This window comes from Puma concolor, chromosome A1, assembly GCF_028749965.1.
Source record: "Puma concolor isolate L17-30 chromosome A1, mPumCon1.1.hap2, whole genome shotgun sequence".
Lineage (NCBI taxonomy): Eukaryota > Metazoa > Chordata > Mammalia > Carnivora > Felidae > Puma > Puma concolor.
Window position 1 is genome coordinate 43,385,851 of NC_141667.1, and position 21,559 is coordinate 43,407,409.

General features: G+C 57.1%; 1 protein-coding gene and 1 long non-coding RNA gene across 5 annotated transcripts in view; one reads left to right on the forward strand and one right to left on the reverse strand.

Moving 5' to 3' along the window:
• Positions 1-19,776, reverse strand: part of PDGFRB (platelet derived growth factor receptor beta) — a 37,704-nt gene extending 17,928 nt beyond the window's left edge. Inside the window, exons 1-7 of one of the 3 annotated variants that reach the window (XM_086706336.1) lie at positions 19,230-19,776; positions 6,718-6,926; positions 4,016-4,061; positions 2,510-2,833; positions 1,721-1,987; positions 886-1,013; positions 596-770 (exon numbers count right to left, since the gene is read on the reverse strand). In XM_086706336.1, coding sequence (XP_086562462.1) covers positions 596-770; positions 886-1,013; positions 1,721-1,987; positions 2,510-2,833; positions 4,016-4,037 — 916 coding nt within the window. In that variant the 5' untranslated portion in view covers positions 4,038-4,061; positions 6,718-6,926; positions 19,230-19,776. Of the gene's footprint in view, positions 1-595; positions 771-885; positions 1,014-1,686; positions 1,988-2,509; positions 2,834-4,015; positions 4,062-6,717; positions 6,927-19,229 lie in introns of those variants that run through there. The other 2 variants (XM_025924142.2, XM_025924141.2) reach the window with 2 other exon arrangements.
• LOC147584129 (uncharacterized) lies at positions 46-21,323 on the forward strand. Of its 2 annotated transcripts, none has more exons than XR_015252700.1 (4): positions 46-300; positions 9,344-9,511; positions 15,742-15,802; positions 20,513-21,323. It is a non-coding gene; the product is annotated as an uncharacterized LOC147584129 (long non-coding RNA). The 2 variants fall into 2 exon arrangements; XR_015252800.1 differs by having other exon boundaries at positions 20,635-21,323.
• The last annotated feature ends 236 nt before the right edge of the window (positions 21,324-21,559 follow it).

A 21,559-nucleotide genomic window follows, 5' to 3' on the forward strand; every position in this document is an offset into this window, starting at 1 on the left:
CAGGGGCGGTGCCCCGGGGGCGGGGCTATGCCCGGCTACCAATAAGGCAGCGCCTCCTGGAGGCGGGGTTCCCGGAGGCAGGGCATCAACTGAATGCCAAAGGAGCCCAGCCTTCTGGGGGCGGCGCTTCAGGCTTTAGGAGCCGAACGAGAGATGGAGTTACCGGAGCTGGGGCTGACGTTGGAACTGAGACGGAAGCAGGGGCCAAACTGAGGGGTGATACTGGTTTGGGAGCCAGGTTTGAGACTGGGACTGGAGTTGTTCTTACCGGGCGTGTTCTGGCTCAGGATTGCGGCTGAGGTGAGTTGCAACATGGTTGAATTTGAGGATGGGGCTGCCTGGGCCTGGGATGGCAGTTAGGTTTAGAAATCTGGTTGGGGCTGAGGTTCTGGCTAGGCAGAAAGCCTAGGCTGGGATTAGAGTTGGATTTGGGGCTGACATTGTGTTTTGGTTTGGATTTATCCCGGAAATGGGCTCTGGTTGGTACTGAATGAAGCTAGAGCTGTCCTTGAATGTGACTGACAGTACCCCGGGGCTGTGACAGTGTCTAGGTCCGGCAGAGAAAGAGGGTCGGGGCCAAGCCCAAGGCACGCACCAACCACAGTGACATTGATGGACTTTTCATCTCGATGGTCATTCACACTCTCCGATACATTGCAGATGTAGGTCCCTGAATCGCCAAGCTCAGCATTAGGGATGTGCAGGATGGAGCGTATGTGGGAGGGTACATTGAAGAGGAAGTCAGTCACTGGCTCCACCAGCCGCCCACTCTGTAGGGACAGGTGGGGAAAGCCCCCCAAATCAGGCCGCGTCCAAGAAGTTAGGCTGCAAGTCAAGATAGCCATCCCTCCTTGGCCCTTCCTCCAACCCCTGGCCCAGCGTTACCTCCATGCGTGGGTATGTCCATTCAAAGTTGACCACCTCATTTCCGGTCACAATGCACATGATGGTGATGTTCTCACCCTGGCGGACCACAGTCTGCACTGCATTCACTGAGACATTGATGGACGACACTGATGGAGAGAGATTGGCTTAGGGATGAGGAGGCCACCACCAGCCACCAGCACTTCAGCTTGGGGATGGGGTGGGGGTTCCGAGAGAGAGAAGGGATGACTGGTATAGAAGATTCATTCATTCAACAAATATTTATTAAATATTTCCTATATGCCAAGTACTAGTCTAGGCACTGAGGCTTTAGCAGTAAACACGACAGACAAAATTCCTGTCCTCATGGAGCTGACATTCTAGAAGGGATAAGAGTCTTGAAACCAATGTCCTCTCTGGGCATCTAAGTATAGGAGACATGCATTGAGCACAACCACGCACCAGGCAGCCTCTGTCTTTAATCCTCACAATAATCCCACTAGGCGGGCAGTCACTATTTCCCCCATTTTACAGAGGAAGAAGTAGGCTCAGAGATTGTACGCCTTGTGCAAAGTCACTCAGACGAGAAGCGCACGGCTGGCCTTCACACCCACCTGGCTCCAAGGCCTGTGCCTTTGCCTGACCCAATGTACAGCCCAGCCCTGCCACTAACACTTCCCGTAACCTCTGTCAGGTTTTTCCTCTGTAAAATGGGGAAACACCACCTGCCTTCCAAGACTACAGTGAAAATCCAGTGAAAAACGGAATTGCACGCTTCGTAAAACTGGAAAGGGCTATACCTCTGCGGAGGGTCATACTTGCCTCTGCTGAGCATCAGGCCAGAAAGGGGGCTCACCCTGGAGACTGTAGACATAGTAGGCTTCAGAATCCACTTCCCTGTCCCCGATGATGGTTTTGCAGACATAGGTCTTGTCCTCGAAGATACCAGAGAAGCCACGTTGGTGGTCATAGGGGATGGGCAGTGGAATATCCACTTTCTTCTCGTGCAGTGTCACCACCAGGCTCGGATCCGTCACTCGGCAGGGAATTGTGATCTCAGATATTTCCGTGAGAAAGATGAACAGGTCCTCGGGGAAGACCGGAAGAAAGCCCATAGTCGGATCTGCCAGGTGTGGAGCCAAGAATGGGGGTCAAGGTGGCTGGTTTTCTGGCTATCCCCTGAATTTCTGTGTGTGACCTTGAGCAGGTGTCTTCCCTTCTCTGGCCCTCAGTCTTCCCATTATAGAATAAGGCTGCTCTCAGAGGTCTCTTCTAGCTTTCACATTTGATAAGGTCAGCACCAGGGTGAGAAAGAAAATAAGCCACAAGTCAAAGGGCAGCTAGTACCTGGGGCTTGGAGAATGGGAAAGTTAGGATGTGGAGGTCAAAAGAGAGCATACTGGAACCTGCTGAGAATGAAGAGTTCTTGGGAGCCAGGAATGGGGTGGGCTGGCAGGGAGGAGTCAGATATCCAGACCAAGGGGTGGGAGTAAACACAGTCCTGGACTGAGCCAGGCTGGATTCCATGATTTGTCTGCATTTCTAAGCTGGCTGTGCCTCACAGTGTTCACTAAGCACTCTCAGCTTCCCCCAGACACCTGCAGTTGAGAAGTCAGGGAGTGGGCACACAGGCAGGGGCCCTTACCTGGCACAAAGATGTAGAGCCGTTTTCGCTCAGCAGGCTCCGGCCCGAGGGAGTTTTTGTAGGTGCAAAAGTATTCTCCCGTGTCTAGCCCAGTGACATTGGTCAGTGTCAGTGTGCTGGAGAAGGTGCCATCCTGGTTCTTGGCTGTTTTCTGCAGGGGCTTCTGGGACATCCGTTCCCACACCACCGGAGCTGCACCCGAACAGGTCAGAACGAAGGTGCTGGAGATATTGAGGACAAGCTCTGGCCCTGGAGGTGTGATGACCAGGCCCCAGGAGGCCTGTGGTCCCAGCAGCAACAGCAGGGGCAGCAACAGCACCTGGCCTTTGGGAGAAAAGGCATCGGATGTCAGGGCACAGGCGCGTCAGCACCTCCCCCCCGCGGCTGACCCTGGAGGAGGCCATATCTGCACAGTCCTTGAAGAACACACCTCCCTAATCCAACAGAGACTGGAACCTGTGGCTCTGAAGCCTGCTTGTCCAGTGCCTGGTCCCCAGGGACTCCTTCTAGCCTCCTGGCCTCCTGATCTTAGTGTCTCTCCATCCTAAGCCTCAGAGTCCTTCAGCTATGCTGTGTGCAGGCTGTGGGCATGTTCTCCCGAAGGCCTCAGGAAATCCTCGGGAAGCAATTCCCAGGCCTCCAGTTCCTGCATTACTTCCCAGGTCACTTTCTGAGCCCCTTCCCTGCAGCTGCCCCAGCTGCCCGGGTTCCATCCAAAGCCCAGAGGTGGCCTTGCTCGGGGAGGGTGGAGCACAGTAGTTCAGAGTAGGTCAGACTGGGCAGGAGAGACTCAGCAGCTGCTGGGAGCCAGAGGGAACTGGGGTGTGAGCGGGAGGGGGGGGGCGGTCAGGTGATTGGTTCCCCTCCCCCTGCTGATATCCTCCGGGAAAGGTTCTATAAGCCACGTCCCCCAGACCTATGGGTGCTCAGCCAGCCAGTCAGTCATCCTTCATCCTTGGTAGGCTGTCAGCTGGTCACTGATTGCCAGTGACCATTGATTGACTAGCTGGTCGGCCGCCCAGCCCCTGGAGCACCGACGGCATGTAACAGGCAGCAGTGAGGGAAGGGTGTGCTAGGAGAAGCCCAGCCAGGCCTTGGGAGCTTGCAGCCAGTGAGAGATCCAGGCAGGGGAGGGGAGTCCCAGACCGGAAGCAGACCAGCCAGGCTGATACCAATGAGTCCTCAGAAGAGGTGGGAGACGGAGGTGACTGTTAGCAAGTGGGGTAGGGGCAGCCGGTGAGGGGCCACAGGGGACGGAGGACCGAGCAAAGGATTTGAGCTAATGGCTCTGGACAAGCAGGGGTCCACCAAGGTTTCTGAGTCAAGTGGGCAGTAGAAAAAGGCCTCCACTGAGAGCCACTGGAAAGGCAGGAAATTGAGGTTCAAGAGCACGGCAGGGCCCCTGCCTCCCAGGCCCTGGTGCTATCATGCACCACCCTCCCAGGGCCCCCCTGCCCCTTTGACGACAGGAGCTAGCATGGCACTCAGAAGCTGCAGTGTACCTACCTTTGAGGACAGGACCTGGCATGGCGCTCGGGAGCTGCGTGGTGTCCTGCAGAGTTAAACAAGGGTCAGGGCTCAGGGCGAGCTGAGTCATTTCAAAGTCTGTCTTAGCACGTGGGTCCTACAGAGTAAACCCCAGCCCCAGCCACCCAGTCTCCATGTCCATGGGGCTGAAGTCAAAAACCACCCATGTCCCATTACCAAGAGGGCACTCATGCCCAAGGGTCCCCTCCCCCTGCACGGGGCTTGGCCTCGGGGTGCCTGGACCCTGCTTTGGCTCTGCCTCTACCTCTCCAGTGGCCTTGGCTGAACCCAGGCCTCTCTGGGCCTTAGTTTCTCTGTATGTACAGTGGGAGAGGGGACTTGGGCTGGATGGCGTCCAGCGCCCGCCAGCTCCAACAGCCAGTCCTCCGGGTGACAGTTCCAATACCAGGCTCTTATCTGCCAGGACAAATATTTGGGAAAGCGTGATGAAAGGCGTGGGGGAGCTGGAGGGGGTAAGCCAGAGCCCAGAGAACTCCCACAGGCTCCACAAGCACAACAGGAAGTGGAGGCGGCTGTGGGAAGGGAAGCGGGGGAGTCAGGACTGCGGAATGTAGGGGGGCACCTCCGTGCCTGGCCCCCTCTACTCAGCCCCAAGCTACACAGGGAGGCCCAGGGGAGAGGGGCCAGGGGGTGGGCCCAGGGGAGGCCCCACTGCACGGCAAGGCTTCGAAGGTCCTTGGAGACTACTGAATTCAAGCCTCCCACCCCCAGTGTCCGGATGGGGAAACTGAGGCTCTGAGAGGGAAAGAAGTTTGTCCAGGGTGACACAGCAGAACTTGTCCGAAAGGGAGACAAAGAGGCCTGGAATGATAGAGGCAGAGAGAGACAAACACAGAGACCAAAGGAGGCAGCAAGAGACAGAGGCAGGAACACAGAGACACAGACTGCATTAGGTGGGTCTTTGCTCGATTCCTGCCCTTGGCAGCCCTATCTGAGGGTCCCAAATAACCACCAGTGGCCAGGCTTACAAGGGTCTGCCCATGGCATCGACAGGAAGGAGGCCAGAAGTGGACAAGATCACAGAGCAAGAAACGTGAGAAGTGACCACATGACCGGGCAACAGGGAGCCTCCTGGTGCTGCGGGGCTGCTGACTTCCCTGAGGGGCTTCCCTGAGTCCTGCTCCTGCGGCCAAGCCTGGCTTGCCCCCACTCCACTCCCCATCTTGGCCCTTTTACTCTCCAATCCAGTGCCAGGGTCCCGGTTCGAGCCCCGGCGCGGCTGCCTCCTGTGCCACTGCTGTCCCTATGTCCTCAGTCTCCAACTCTCAAAGAGGGATGACAGGAAGCTTACCACTCACAGGGCTGCATTGACACATACTAGTGGGCCCCAGGCTCCCCTCTGCCCAGCACCCCACGAAGCTCCCTGAGCAGCTCTGCTCTGCCCTTCTTCCTCCTCCTGCCCCTTCAGACTGGCCTGCCTGAGGTTCCCCTCATTTCTCCCCTCTCCTTTCTCCCCACTGTCCCAGACCCGAAGCCCAGCCCTTCCACACACCCCCACTCCCTTGCCTCCTGCCCCAGCCCCTCCAGCTGGATGCCAGGCCTCCTCCGGCAGGAGGGAGCCGGGCCGTGGCAGAGCCAGCAGCCCCCACGGAGGCCCATCTGCCCCTCGGTGGGTGCCCCTCTGGCTCCCCCCTTCCTGCCCGAGATCTCAGCCAAAGAAAATCATTAGCAGCCCAGGCTGGGGGAGGGGGTCATTTCAGCCTCCCTGCCCCTCCCCTCGCAGCCTCCCTGGCTGGCCACACTGTTTATTATTCTAAAGGAGGAATTTGGTCGGCTGGCCTGGAGATGGGAGGTCACTGTAACCAGGGCTGGCCTGGCTCTGGAAGGCTGGGCCATGCCGGCTGGGCCCCCAGTTCCCCTGACCCTGGCTCATCTCCTGCTGGGCCTCGGGCTGGGGGCAGCTTAGAGTCTTTGAGACTCTAATCCATGAGGGGCCTTCTCAAACAGGCAGTGGCCCAGAGAGGGACAGAATCATGACCTAGTCACACAGCAAAAAGGCAGAATCAGGCTAGGGATAGGATAGGCCGGTCAAAAGAGCTCAGAGCGAGTATAGATGCCCCGGGGATCTTGGACTGAGTTCTCTCTTTAGGCAATGAGCATTTTGGCTCTAGTCACAAGGGACCGCAGACTCACTGGGAGACTCAGCAAGTCCCCTGCCTTCTCTGGGACTCAGTTTCCCTATGAATATAGGGAGAAGTTCAGATGGGTCAACTCAAAGAGCCATCCTGTGCTAAAACTGCTTTTTTGACTGGCCAGGGAGAAGGTTCTAGTCACTATTATTCCTGCTGGGGTGGTTTAGGGAGGTGAGGGCTGATGAGAAGGAGGGGGCTACATCAGTGAGGCTGGAGTCACATGAGAATCCATAACCCATCTCATTCTGTGGATTGAATCTCCCTGACCATTTGGTCACAGACATGCCGTGTGGACTTTGACAAGTTGTTTCCCTCTCTGGGTCTTACTTTTCCCATCACTACAATTAGGAGTTAGACGGTCTTTCAGGGGACTTTGAGACAAGTAAGCTGGTGATACGGAAACCCCAGAGGTGGCATGGACAGCAAGCCAGAAGAGGACGGGGAAGAACCAGAGTGGAGTTTGGTGGCACCCAGACCTAAGCTCCCAGGCCATCTTTAGATGACTCCCTGACAGGCCCAGTTATCTACCTAATGCCGACGGACCTCTGTGCTTCCCAGAGGCTGCTGTGGTTCCAGCCAACCCCAGAGAGGTCCAGGCAGCTGATGTGGAGGTTAGGGGCTTTCCTGTGACAACTCCCCCTTCTTTAGGGGGAAGGAGCCACCCGGGACAAGGTGGAGGTCACAGTCAGGAAGCAGGCACCCTCCGACCTGCCGTACTCTCCTGCCTGGGGAGGCCCCTGAAATAGAGAGAAGGAGGAGACTCTCAGGGATCCCCCCTCTGCCCATGAGGAGAGTGCTGAGGACCAGGAAGGACTCACGATTCCTCTTATTTTGGCCCGGTTAGGGGGACAGAGGTCAGTCCCAAGATGCAGTAATTGCCCAGCTCCTCACAGTGAATCAAGGACCTCAAGTCCAGGGGAGCAAGCGTGCTTGGGGATCCCTCGTGAGCCCAGCCTTCCCTCCTCCCGGCTCTTCTGAGTCTCCACTCCTTTCCCACCACCTTAATCTAAATAAATCCAGTCCCTCTTGGCCACATCCGCCAGCAGCAGCTTCCCTCCCTCGGGGTCCCGAGACTCCCACGACACAGGGAGGCCAGGGAGGAGGGCCTCTGCGGCTGCCAGGGAGGGAGGCTTGCATACGGTGAGCGTGGACGCACACGCACACACCCCCGCCTGCACATTCACTCGCACGCTGCTCCAAAACACATCTGTGTGCAACGGGCCATGTGTGTGCCCAGCCCCCACGCAGGCACTCAACATGTGCCTGCCCACGCAAGCCCCGCGTGCACACACTCCCCTCCCTCCCCGTGCCCAGCACATGTGCGCACTGCACAGACTGCCGCCTGCATGCCTCCCACACGCCCATGGGGGCGTGCACGTGTGCAGAGCTGTGTGCACATGATATGCACAGAGCGTGTGCACGCAGGCCCAGACGCACCTGAACACACATCCACGACACCGAACACAAGCCAGTGCGTGTTCTACATTTACTGTACCAGCGGCCATTCTGAGCACTTAGCCTCTTTCGACTTTACTTGCTCCTCAGCCAACTCTGGGAGGTGGATACAAGGATGATTCCTGTTTTCGATGGGGACACTGAGGCAGGGAGCACTTGGCGAACTTGCCCAGGAATGCAGAGCAGAGACTGAACTCTCTCTACACCACCACCTTCTCCGCTTACTTGGTTTGGGCTGGGGAGAGGGTGGAGAGAAACAGATGGCAATGAGGCTTGTTTAGCCGAGAAACCACAGGACTTGGTGATAGGTGCCGGGGCGCTGGAGCGAGAGTAGCTTAAATGAGCCCCCGCTCCTGTTTTGGACTTGGAATATTGGGGGCCAGGAGCGTGTGTGTCCTGGGGGCACAATGCCATTTTCTGAGATGAGAATGGGGCAGAGGGCAGGACTGGGAACTGCCACCCAGCTGCTTTAGGGTTTGGAGCGGCTGGGGGCACCTGAGTGGACAGAGGCCCCCTCAGTCTGGAGGCAGGGGACAGGCCGGGCACAAATAGCGGCGAGACGGGGATGGGGGAGAAGGCACGCTGCGGGGAGGAGGGGGTCGTTGGGGCAGGCAGTCCCGGGCGGGCCGGGGATGCTCTGAATAAACAAGATGCCAGAGGGAGGAGGAGGCCTAGCCATGGAGGCTCGGGGTTAGAGTCATGGAATCTCAGAGCTCCATGGCCCTCGGGGATCATGTATCCAATCCAACCCTCTTCCCGTGCCCACTGTACAGGTGAGGAAACTGAGGCTGAGAAAGAACCAGGGACGGGTCCCAGTGTTTTGACCTAGGCAAGCTCAGGTCCCTGGCTCTGATGTGAGGCTGGTGGCTCGAGGCCCGGGGGCTCAGACTATCTCTGTCCCCACAGAATGCCCCCTGCCCTGCCATACATAAAGCTTTATATCAAAGTCACTTTCCCCTGCGCTGTCCCAGCCACGCAGGGAACGGGGACTGAGACTCCCAGGAGATGGCTTACTAAGTTGCAGGCAGAAGCGGGACAGTGGCTCGAGTGGCTTGCAGCCTCGTCCTCTCTTCTACACACCTCTCTCCACTCTGCGTCCCCTGGGACAAACTGGCGCAGATCCCTGGCTGGGGAATAAGGGGATGTGGGTCCTCGGCCCAGGTCTGTCACCCACCTGCAAGGTAGTCCTGCCCCTTTCTGAGCCTTGGCTTCCCCGTGTGCGCACAGGGTGGGCAGGGCTGTCCTGGATGCCCCTTCCAGAGCTGCCATGCTGTGGCCGTCGGGACCCTGCTCTGGAAGGCGGCTGGGCTGGGCTGGAACGCTGGAGTGGGGGTGGGGTGCCGGGGAGGGGCCCTGGCCTGGATGTCATGACTCAGCTCAGAGAAGGCAGCCAGCTTCGGGCCTGGGAGTGTGTGGGGGCAAGAGGCATCTGGAGCCAGGGACTGAGCCCTCCTGCCAGCAGCTGGGAGGGCACGTGAGTGAGGGCCACACCGGCTGGACCTGGCAGACTGTGGTCCATGTGGCCTCAACCCAAGTGAGCTGAGGCCTACGTGCACTCCTGCGGTGTGGGTGGGAGCCAGGGAGGACTGCAGGGTCCGCTGGGCAGGGACACAGTTACAGGTCGGGGGGGTAGAAGCCTGGGAAGGGGCTCCCACCTGCCACCCTCAATCCTATGCCTCACTTCTGTCTGTTTGTAAAGGTTCAATGCTCCACCTCTACACGATGACTCCCCCCACAAGCCTCAGGATCACATCAAGGCCAGAGAGGGTGACCAACCTGGCCCAAATCACACAGCAATGCAGCTTGGTCATCCAGGCTCTACTCTGCCACGCTGCTTCTAGACCCAGAGGACCTTCAATGTTTTCAGGTACCTATGAGGTCCCCCAAACAAAGCAGCAGCAATCGGCTCAGTTGGAGCCTGGCCTGGGTGCTCGTTGTTCTGGAAGTCCAAGTGGGTGGAATTAACCGTGCCAGTTCCATGGACTGTTACTCTGTCGCTTCTGTCGGTCCTGCTGCACCTCCCCACTTCTGTCTCCTCACCGCCAGTCTGTCCCCTCCCTCCTGTTCTCACACCCCAACCAGAGGAACCTTTCTGTCCCTAGGAAGGGGCTGGCTTCTTAACTCCGCCTTTAAGAACCTTGGTGCCCCGGCCTGGCCCTGCCGACAGCTCATCATGACTGACACAGGGAGGCTGATGCCCTCCCAGCTCCCCAGGGCCCGAGCGAGGCCCCCACACTCGTCACTCACTCTGTGTTCCTCGCCCCAGGAGGCCTCCCCGGGGACACAATGGAAAGAAATGACCTATTTTCTGGAAGTTCAAAATAAAACGAAACATCTGTCTGGATCAGAGCCAGGCTGATAAAGAACGGACCGATCCCCCCCAGCCCCAGCCCCCCCCCCCTTCTGCCACACACCCCCTCACCCGCCAGAGTGCGAGTGCTTGGGGGTGGGGGATACTGCAGGCCCAGCTACTTGGAACAGTTCGTGGGAAAGCGCTCAGTGTGTGCTTCACGGCCACTGGGGGCCCAGGGGAGGGGGCCTGGGTCCTCACACAGGCTGGGAACTAGCCTGAGAAGGAGGTCAGTGAGGGAGGGAGGCTTCTACATGCTCCCGTCCACCCGCCTGCCTGCCTGCCTGCCGAGCAAACACTTCCTGCCTCCTCCGGCGCCTCTCTGGCCTCCCTGCTTGTCCCCCACGGCTGCCCACCCCCACCCCCGGGGCCATATGGCCTGGCTCTACCCAGGCCCAGTGGGCCCCTGGGCCAGAGTCCTATGGATCCCATCTGGACCCCCTAGAGCGCCTACAGAATAGAACAAGGGCTTAGAAGGCATTGAAAGTAACAAGAGTAATAATAGCTACCTCTGATTTAGTTTGTATCCAATGCCTGGGCTAAGCCATTGATGTGAATGATCTCAGAAGAATCCATGATCTCTGTGTCGCCTCTCCATTTTACAGAGGAGAAAAGCAAGGCACAGAGAGGTTAAATCATTTGCCCAAGGTCACAGACCTTGCCGGCAGGGGAGCCAGTGCTCAGTCCTGGACGGACTGACCCCAGAGCACCCAGGCTCAACGCCCACGTGACAGCCTCTCAAAGGCAGGAGGTAAAGACGACAAGCCCTTGCCTGGCACACAGCATGGCCTCAAATGAGCCACCCGCCTTGGTCTTTCACCCTCTGCTTCCCGACCTCGCCTTTCAGTGCAGGCCCTCCTTGTAGCAGGGTGAGCCTGAAGCTGAAAAACAGGGTAGGAGACAGGCAGAGAGCCCCACAACCTGGGGGCTGGAAGGGGCCATAAATACTCCCTATTTGCACCCCCCCCACCCCCCCCACCCCCCGCCAACAGGCTGTGTGGTGCACAGTGACCAGCATCTCACCACCTCATCCATAACCCATTCCACTCTTGGAGGGCTCGGGATCCTCAGAGGTCCGACTAGTCAGAATTTTTCATAACGTGGGGGGTTTTGTTCTGTCCTCACAACAATGATGAGAGAGGGTTATAATCGTGCTTTCTGTTTCATGACGAGGAAACTGAGTCTCAGAGAGGTCTAGTGACTTACCCAGGCTGACACAGCCAGTAAGCCACGAAGCGGGGACGCAAACTCAGGCTTGTCTGACTCCAAACCTGGAGGCTCAACTGCCACGAGAGCCGGCCTGTCTCCCACCCAGAAACAGGTCTGTCCACGGAGGAACAGTCCGCAGTGAGTTTACCCTAATGGGGTCCGTACAGAATGCAGGCTCCCAAGGACCGAAGGATCCTGAGGTCGGAGCCCTGTCCCTCCCTCCCTGAGGTGCAGAGTGAGTGGGGGTGAGTCCCAGCTCGCCCAGTAATTTGAAAGTCAAGCTGGGGATAGAGCTCAGAACCTTCCTGCAACTTCACCGCAGAGCCTGCCGGAGAGCGCATGGGTGGGGAGAGGAGTCCTTGCTAAGGACAGCCTGGCTCTGGCCAGGACAGCCACTGCCTTGAGGCCCATCCCGAGTATCAGTGAGGCGAGGTGTGTGGCCGGCTCTGCCACAGGCCCGCTGTGCTCAGGGTCCAGGCCTGCCCCTGCAGGGGCCCCAGCACCTCTGCAGCTGCAGAGTTCCGGGCCTTCACCATCCCTCACTGCCCTCCCTGCACCCCCCCCCCCGCCCCCCAGAGCCTCATCTCTGGCCGGTGCCATGGCAACAGAGAGCCCAGGTCCTGGCAGCCAAAGGAGCCCCTGAGAGGGGTCCCAGGCTGAGGCTGGGGAGGCGGTGGGGGGGGGGGGGGGGGTGCGGCGGTCGGAGACAAGCAAACCTTCTGTTCCCCGGGCTGCTGCCAGCCCCGGATCAGCCCTGGGCCGGGGTGGGGGCCGCAAATAGAATGGGTCCTCAGAGCCAAGTGGGCAGGGGGCAGGCAGGCCTCAGGCCGTTTGTCCTGACCCACCAGCACGTGGCCTGCCCCCGCCAGCCCAGAGGCCAAGCCCACAGGCAGGCCGAGGGAGCTAGCGAAGAGCAACCCTGCCATTAATTGGAGCCAACGTGGGGAATTGAGATTCCCCTCAGGGGCGGCAGAGCCAGAGGGGAGAAAACTCCCACATTTCACTTCCCTCTCCCTTTCTCAGCGTCTGTCTCTCTCTCTCTCTCTCTCGCCCCTTCCTCTGGTCCCGCACCCCGCTTCTCCCCCAGACCGTTAGTCCGCTTCTCTGGGCCTCGGCGTTCCCATCTGGAAGTCGGGGCTCGTCACCGCGCTGTGGAGGCCATTGAATGAGTTCATACAAGTAAAATGCTTAGAACAGGGCCTGGCACACAGCCAGTCAGTGGCCTCGTTCTTCTTCACTCACAGGAGAGTAACTCACTCACTCGCTCGCTCACTCGCCCAGGCCCCCTGGCCAGGCTCGTCAGCCAAGGATTGCACGTGACAAATGAGAAGGTAGGAAAGCCCCTTCCAGAAGGGCTCCTTAGGAAGGGGCAGCTGCTGTTGTGACTGGCATGGCCAGCAGGCTCAGCCAGGGTGGGGGCGGGGTGTCTCCTAGCATAGTCAGGGATTTCAAGGCCCACCCAGGACCACGACCCAAGTGCAATGACTCCCGGTCCCCTGTCTGCCAACCACTTCCTTCCTGGACCTTTGTCTTAATCCCTTCATTTGATTCCCCCACAAATGAGGAAACACACCTAATAATTTTTTCAGAGGCCTCTATTTTCCTTTTTGGTTTTTTTCCCCAATGTTTATTTTTGAGAGAGAGAGAGAGAGAGTTGGGGAGGGACAGAGAGACAGAGAGAGAGAGAGAGAGAGAAGGAGACACAGAATTGAAGCAGGCTCCAGGCTCTGAGCTGTCAGTACTGACACGGGGCTCGAACTCACGAACCGCGAGATCATGACCTGAGCTGAAGTAGGACGCTTAACCGACTGAGCCACCCAGGCGCCCTGAGCCTCCAAATTCCTAATTCAGAATTAAGCTTTACAGTAGATGATTAATAGATGCCTACACAGCGTAAGGGATCAAATGGCCTCGTAGGGTCAGCCCTTCTGGTCTTCAAGCCTCAGCTGTCCTCTAACACCTCGGGGTTCGCTAAGCTGGGGAGCTGGGACGGGCAAGCGATGGGGACTCTTTCCCTCCTGGGTGGTAATGGGACCAGCTGGCGAGAGGGCAAAAGGAGACCCTGATGCCACCCAGGGCATGGAAAGCACATGGAGCCCAGCCGGACCAGGTGTAGCAGTTCCATTCTGAAGCCACTTAATCCAGGTCCAAGTTCCGGGCCGGCTCTACCACCTTGTAACTGTGTGACCTCTCTGACTTTCACTTTCTTGAGTCCCAGCCTCCCGGAAAATGACAGAAGAGACTTCCTTTTCCATTGCTGGGAGGGGTAAGATGATGACGAAAAGCACCCGTCACATAATAGGTGCTCAGTAAGTGGCAACAATTACGAATACGTGATTATTTCAGTGGGAAGGAGGTGGCCTCCAGCTCGGCCTCCAGGGTTTAGTGGGGTTCTTTGGTGGGTGATGCCAGGGAAGGGCATTCCACAGCGGCTCTGCATGGGAAATGGGAGATCTCGGGGCCCCTGGGAAAATAGCAGGAAGAAAACTTCTAGGTCAGAAATCAGGGCTCTTTAGCAAAGAGGTAGGTGACGGGCAGGGAAGGAGTGCAGAGGTTACTTTGGGAAAGTTTGGGGGTTCCGGGTGAGGATTTAGGCTTTACCCTGCAGGCACGAGGAAGCCAACCTTTCAGGGCATTGGTAGTGGGGAAGGGGGCGGCTGGCTGCTGGCTGGACAGCAATACAGCCCAACTCCAAGCACTATGGGAGGAGGGGCTCCTCAGATGGGAATGGCAGGAGCAGGTTAGCATCAGTGGGAGGGCGTGGATTAGAATGGGGACAGTGGAGGCAGAGACGCCAGTTTCGGACATGAAGCCATCTCAAACCCTGCCTAAACCCCCTGGCAGAACCAGCTATATAATTTGTGGGGCCCCTTGTTACAATATTAACAATTTCAAGTGTGGGGCCCCCGCGAAGCATGGAGGCCTCTGTGACTGCCCATGTCGAATGCACATGAGGTCATCCCTGCTCCCTGGACTAAAGGGGAGGCCAACTGTCCAGCCAGCCAGCTGCCCGTCTGTTTTATTCATCTCTCCATGCATTTATCTATCACTGTTTCACTACCCATTCAGCAGACAGGCCCCAGCCTGGGAACCGATAAGGGCACAAATACAGGTAAGAGGGGAGAAGCCCACGGTCGGCTGGGTCAGATGTGAGCCTTTCCCTTCAAGCCCGGTGCCCTGAGCTAGGGCTGTGACAGGTTTGTAAAGTGGAGCCTTGCCCTGTGCGTTGACCCTGGAATCCCCCCACCCACCCAATTTCGGCTCAGTCTCAGGAGTGGAGAAGCTAGCAGGCCACAGTCTTTCAGTTCTACTTCTCAAGAAGGAAGGCTACCAGGGCAGCAACAAGGATTTGAAACAGCCACAGAAGCCTGGCAGGGGCTAAGGGCAAAGCAGGATGGAGCTTCTGGGGTCACTGAGCTGCTCCCTCGGCCTCCCCTTCGTGTATATAAAAGGAATTTATGGCCAGAATGGAGAAGTGATGTGATCAAAGCTCCATGGTCCACAAAACTACCCCGGGGGAGGGGGAGGGGGAGGGGGAAGGGGGGGGTCCCACCCCTCATGGAAATGGCACTTCCTCTTTAGCCCAAACTCTGCCCTGTGACCTCACACCGGGGAGGACTGGGGCTGAGTGAGCCTTGGATGACAGACGTGGATGGAGAAGCCACAGCACATGCCCAGCTCAGTGGTCCCAGGTTCACTGCTATCACGGATGATCTGTACGACTTGAGCTACATCCCTCCCCTTCTCTGGACCTCAGTTTCCCACCCATAGAATAAGCAAGTTGGACCAGGCAACCCCCAGAGTCCTTTTCGTCTCTGACCTTCAAGAACGGACTCCCTGGCCCTGCTGCCCCCACTTCCTAAAGTACAACCGTCTCCATCATAGGGCGGAGAAGCTGGTACCTCCAGCAGATGAAAGGTTTTGGGGCACCTGAGACATCAAATAGCTCTGATCTGAAGCAAGGAGAAGAGACGGCAGATGGCATTAATGCAGCTAAAGCAATACACTTTGATTTTCAGCCTCCTGCACTAGGCTGGGGGCAGGGTGCCCCAGAAAGCATCTGGGAAGGGGGGTTCCTGGGGCAAGGGCCTGGGGCTTCAGGAAGCCCTTCTGCCTGTGGGCTCTGAGTCTGAAATCTTGGGAGATTTCGATCTTAAGTGTGAGAGTCGCCTTAAGACCCTCACACTTGAAGCAACAACTGTGTCGATTCCACACCCGCGCCCACCCAGAGGTGGGGCGTGGGTCCCCACACCATTCCCTCGCCTCGGGACCCCATCATTGCTCCTAACCACCACTGGGCCAAAGCCCTTCTTCCTCTTGAAATCAGAGCGTATGAGATTCGAAACATCAGCACTGGAAGGGGCCTAAAGGGTCACAGCATCCACACATCCACACCCCAACATGCACACCTCCCTACCCTCCTTCCTCTGTATCCCAGGAAAACGGGCTCCGCAGGCACACACCCTCAGAGCTCCCTGAGAAACCAAGTGCGTTAACAGGCTGCTCTAACTATAGAAAGGTCCCCCTCTTTATTGCAGGTTACAGTTTTCCATTAGTGGTCATCGATCCTGACCTCTTTCTGTAACGGATGGAGAAAGGGTAAGAAAAACCCCTTTCATTGTGAAGTTAAATATGCATGATGCCTGAGTACACAACAGAGCTTGTGTGGCTGCCAATCCGGGCTGGCGTGGCTTGGAATCCTGGAATTGTTTGGGGCCTGGAAGGAGCTCAGAGATCATCTTGTTCAGCCTCCTGGTCTCACAGATGGGAAAACTGAGGCCCAGAGAAGGACTGACTCACCCGCGGTCACACAGAATGTGTTCCAGGGTCTGATGACCACCTCTGGAACTCTGAGGGGCCTCCGCAGCTGCGGCACATTCTCAGAGTTTGTGCTGCATCCCCAGGGGTGGCCCGTGCCCCACCCAGCCTCTCATCCTGCGCTCTGGAGCACAAACACCCGGATGCAAATCCCAGTTCTATGGCTTCCTAGCTGTGGGACATTGGGCAACTGACTTAACCTCTCTGGGCAGTTCCTCGTATAAAACAGAGAGGGTTTCTATCTACGCCTGGAGGTTGCTGTGATGATTATATTAGTTTGGCAAATATTTATTAAGCGCTTTCTGAATGCTGGGCCTGTTCGAAGCCCCAAGGAACCCAGCAGTGAACTATACAGTAATGGATGGAAGACACAACAGAACCGCTCAGGAATCGCTGTCCCTGTTATATCACCCTGCCCACTCTACTTCCCAGCTGAGGTGCTATGAACTCTGCCCCGGGGGGGGGGGGGTGTGGGAAGGGGAGGAAGGCCTACGGAAAGCAGTGGAGGAAGATCTCCCCCCATTCCAAGGGCCCACTACCTACAGCGTTCTGAAACATGCGTGAGGAAGTAAGGTGGGCATGAAGGGCATTCCAGGGAAGTCTAGGGGACCCTCTCATTCCTTCCTACCTCCCCACCACACTCAGTAGCCCATCCCGAGCAAAGCACAAGTCCCCTCCTTCAGTCCTGAAGGCAGCTGGTCTCAGAACCAGCCTGTGCCTGGAAGATGGAACTGGGCCTTTAGAATCCCCACGGTATCCAAGCCCCTTCTGTGGGCATTGCCCTTTGTGGATCGCAGACGGCTTTCACCGCCAAGTCCTGTGCAGGAGGCGGAGAGAGCAGCGACCCTCTCTTAGCCAATGGCATTAGGTCCAGCCCTGTAAAGTGCAAGCGCCTTACCTATGTTATACTCGCACGGCCTACATACCTCCCTGCTGCTCACAGAGGAGGGGACTGATGCCCAATCAGACACAGGGTCACCCGGCCAGCCAGGAGCCAACTAGGGATTGATGCACAGTCATCTGATGCCCAAACCTGATGTCATTTATGCATGGTGCCCACTGCCTTCGAGATGTGGATGCAGCCCGGAAAAAGGACATGGGGACCCGAAGTTGGCCACACAGTGGACTTGAGTTGAGCCAGGACAAACGCCAGGTCTCCTGACTCTGAATCTACGGTGCTTTCCGCTGGCCCACATCTGTGGGCAATTACAAGTCTCAGCTTTTCTTCCCACAGAGGAGGGAGGGCTGCCTGATCACCCCTGAAGGGAAGGTGCTGACCAGATGGTCTCCTTCCTCACTTAGGGCCAGGCCAGGCTCCTGGCGGACCTGGGAGCAGGTGGGGCCTGAAGCTGAACTTAACCGCCGCAGAAGGTGCCGGAGCCAGGAGCAGCCTATGTGGGAGGACGGAGCCTGTCTTCCTTCTGACCTGGGGCTTCCCGGGTAGCAAAGGGTTGCGTCTTTGCTTTCAAGCAGACACGGGCCGAAGTACCAACTCTACTAACTGTGTGACACTGGGAAAGTCACATAGCCTCTCTGGGCCTTGGTTTCCTTGTCTGCAAAATAGGGGTAACAACAATACCAATTCCCAAGACCTGGTAGGTGAGGTCCCAGGCTCTGCGCCTGGCACAGGGCAAGCCCTCCTTGACAGTGACCAACACGATCCTCATCCTGGAGCACTGCGGGTTGAGGGCGTCTTGCATGGAGGCAGGGGAGGGCTGTGTGACTTCAGATATCTCACTAGAGGCCTCTGTGCCCTCTGGGATTGCAGAGGCGGGCAGAGACACTCCTCCTTGTCTGACATAGAAAAATGCAGTCTGGAGGAACTACATGATGCTCTGGAAGGTCACCGGAGGGAAGGCCGGAGCCTGGTTCTGGTCTCACATTTGGGAACAGGAGGTACTCGGCGGAGCCCCTCCTCCCTTCCCCGGCACGTTTTCTCGGTTCCACTGACCGCCGGCAGATGCTGGGGGCAGAACACAGAGCACAAACAGGAAGAGAAGGCCAAGCAACAAGGCAAAAGGGCATGACAAACACTTGGAAGACTCGAAGAACCTCGGAAGACTGCCTGGAGGAGGTGAAGTAGGCAAGGTCCTTGAAAGAAAATGGAGGGGATGAGGAAGTGCATTCTCATAGGCAGGATTGTGCTTACTCCTCCTGAGAACCCTGGGATCTGACTGACACAAGGCCCAGGTTTGGAGAAACGAGGCAGGGAGCCTGTTATCTCCCGGAGCTCTGCCACTTAGTAGCAGCGTGATACAGTTTTGTAGCTGCTGTGAACCTCACACGTACAACCAACATAAAATCCGTCCCTGCCTCTGGAGCTGCTGGTGAGTTCCGTGAGATCATGCTCATAAAGCTCTCCACGCGGTCCTGGCATGCAGTAAATGTCAATCAATGGCAGCTACTATTAGGAGTTGGGGCTTTCTATAGGGGAGAATCAAAGAAGGAATCGTGATCAGATTCATGTTTTAGGATGGAGTGAAAGCAGCGTCCGGAAGGAGGGAGACAGCAAGGCGGCCTGAGCAGCTGCCTGAGTCCAGAGGGAAGGGCCCAGCGACTGACCCCCTTCTTCACAGAGGGGCCCCCACATCTGACGGCCGGTCCCAGACCCCCAGGCCCACAGCCCCAGCTGCGTGACCGTGACCGCTAGCCTTGCCACAGCCCCCTTGCCTTCGCACTTTCCCAGCCACTGGGGGTTTGGAAGGACATCTTAGGAATCTGGAAAATTTGCAAATCCATTTAAATCCGAAGAGGTTGCCTGGCGGCCGGCTGGCCTGGAGCCAGATGGATTCTTAAGGACAAGGCTTGGGCCCAGAGACAGGGGCCATGGCTCTGAGGTCCCCTATCCGTGTACCCTGCTTGCCACCTCCCAATGCCCCTCTCAAGCTCTTCCAGCTCTCCCCAGCCCCGTCAGGCAGTGCTACGTTTTGGAGGCCCTCCGTTGGCACCCAGAAACCTCTGGGGTTCATTTGATGAAGGCAGGGGGCAGCAGGGCTATGGAGACTGAGACCACCCACCCCAGAAGCAGCCCGAGCAGGAGAGGAGAAAACTAGCTTCTCCAGCCCTGACGTGGCCCACAGCCTCCCGGCCTCCTCCCATCTGGTTTTGTTAAAAATATTTTCCATTTTTTGACCTACCCAAGAAGGCACAGGCTGGAGCAAGGGGACAGGACAAGGGGTTGGGAATCCCCCCTTCTCCCAGCACTTACCTTGCTGCTGATGCCTGCGGGTGTGGGCACAGTCCTGAGCTCTGGGCTGTCACCCCCTCCAGGAAGTCCTCCTCACTGGCCTCTCATGAACAGAGAGACTTTGCTGGACCCCAAATGGGGCAAGCGCTGGGTAGGAGAGCAGGGAGGACAGCTGCAGTCTCTGGGAGCCTCAGGAGAACGGAGGGGAGTAGGGGGCTGCAGGGATGAGGAGTGGCCTCAATCCCAAAGCATCCTGCGGGAGGAGCAGGGTTGCCAGGAGGGGCCGCCCTGGGTCTGGCCGTCGGTGTTGCGGGGCACAGCCGCTGGTCAGAGGGTGACCAGCTCTCTCCTTGCCGTCCTCCTTCTCTCTGCCTCCAACTTGTTCACAGAGGGATCCTGCGTCCCAGACGGGATGGGCAGGGACTGCGGGCGCTGGCAGCCCCAGGAGCTCACACTACTGTGGGCTTCCCTGCCCCTCCCCCACTTTGGGGGAAAGGCTGAAGGGCCGCCTCTGATTGGCTCAGCTCGGAGAAGGGGGGCGAGGGGGCGGGGAAGGTGGACGCGTGTGTCTGTTTTCAATTTCAGTTTCTTCCCCCCTCTCTTTCTTTTCCCCCAAGTTTCTTGTTTTTCTTCCTCGTTTCCCTCTGCTTGCTCCCTCCGTCGCCTGCTCTCTCAGGATGTGAGGGGATGTTTAGAAATTCCGCAGCCCACGCCAACCGCTGAGTCACTTTTATTAAAAAGTGGCCTGGCCCCACTTGCCTGATGCCTTGCCGTGGTACCTGGGACCGAGTCCTCCCTCCGTGCCTCAGTTTCCCCATCTATAAAGGCAACTCCGATAAGTTACATGATTGATTCGGTCAACATCCATTTATTGAAAAGGCGTGTTGACGGGGCACCTGGGTGGCTCAGTGAGTTGAGTATCCCACTTCGACTTCGGCTCAGGTCATGATCTCCCGGTTGGGGAGTTCGAGCCCCATATCGGGCTCGCTGATGTCAGCCTGTCAGCGCACAGAGCACACTTCGGATCCTCTGTCCCCCTCTCTGTGCCACTCCCCTATTTGTGCTCTCCCCAAAATTAATAAATATTTTTTTTTTTTTTTTTAAAAGCAAGTTGAGCACCAGCTATGTGCCAGATACCGTGCTGGGTGCTGGGAATGCGATAGTGAGTAAGACACAGTCTCTGACTTAGGGGTGGCCCAGGCTAGTGGGAGAGACAGGGATGTACAGGCAGGTACCCCAAAGAAGGGCAAGGGCGCTGAGAGCGCATTTAGAGGGGTAGCTAACTGAGGCTTTTTTATGATCAGTCACTTTTCAGAAGAAGAAACCCAAGACCCAAGTGTGAATTGGTGCAGAGGAAAAGAGACCTGCCCAGCGTCACCCAGTATAGCTCAGAGTTCCAAACGTATCACTTCTTGTCATCTTGCAGCCCCTGGAGTACCAGGAAAGGATTATTTTTCCACCTTATAGACGATGAAATGGAAGTCCGGAGAAGTGAAATGAGCTTCCTGAGCTCACACAGCAATGGCAGAACTGGGGCGGAATCAGGCCTCCTGAGTTACATGGTGAAACAGACACGGGCAATCTGACCCCAATGGAAGACCCACACCACAGTGCAGACTGGGCCTCCCATCCTGCCTCCTTCCTCTGTTATCCCTTTCCCTGCCTCTCATGCAGTCACTCAACAGGTATTTTCGAGTACCTGCTCATGTTCCACTTCCAGCTTCTTGCCCTCCCTTCCCTAGTAGGGTCTGCCAAGGCCCCTCCAAAACCTGGCTGGATCTCTGGCTCCCCCTACCTAGTCCACCCTCATTTCCTCAGACCACAAGACGTCTCTAGTCACAGACTCCTGGCTCTTAGATGCCTGAGGACATCATTTTAAAGGGCTTTAGGGGGGCGCCTGGGTGGCTCGGTCAGTTGAGCGTCCAACTCTTGATTTCAGCCCAGGTCATGATCTCGCGGTTCGTGGACTCCAGCCCCGCATCTGTCATCATGGAGCCTGCTTGGGATTCTCTCTCCTCCTCTCTCTGCCCCTCCCCTGCTCACTTGCTCTCTCTCTCTCAAAATAAATACATAAAAATTGTTTAAAAGTTAAAAAAATAAAAATTAAAGAGTTTAGGGAGTTTAGTTGAGTCATCCTCTGCCCCAACACTGTATACATTGGGGAAACTAAGTCCCAGAAGGGGAAAAGAAAGGTGTCCCGGGTCGGGTCACACAGGTAGAGCCTGACTCTGCCCAGGGCTCCTTCCTTCCTACTCTCCGCACCTCTGTCTACCCCCTTCTTCTGGGGTCCTCTGTTCATGGGGTAGGAGTGTTTGCCCAAGCTGGGATTTCATGCCAACCACAATAGCATA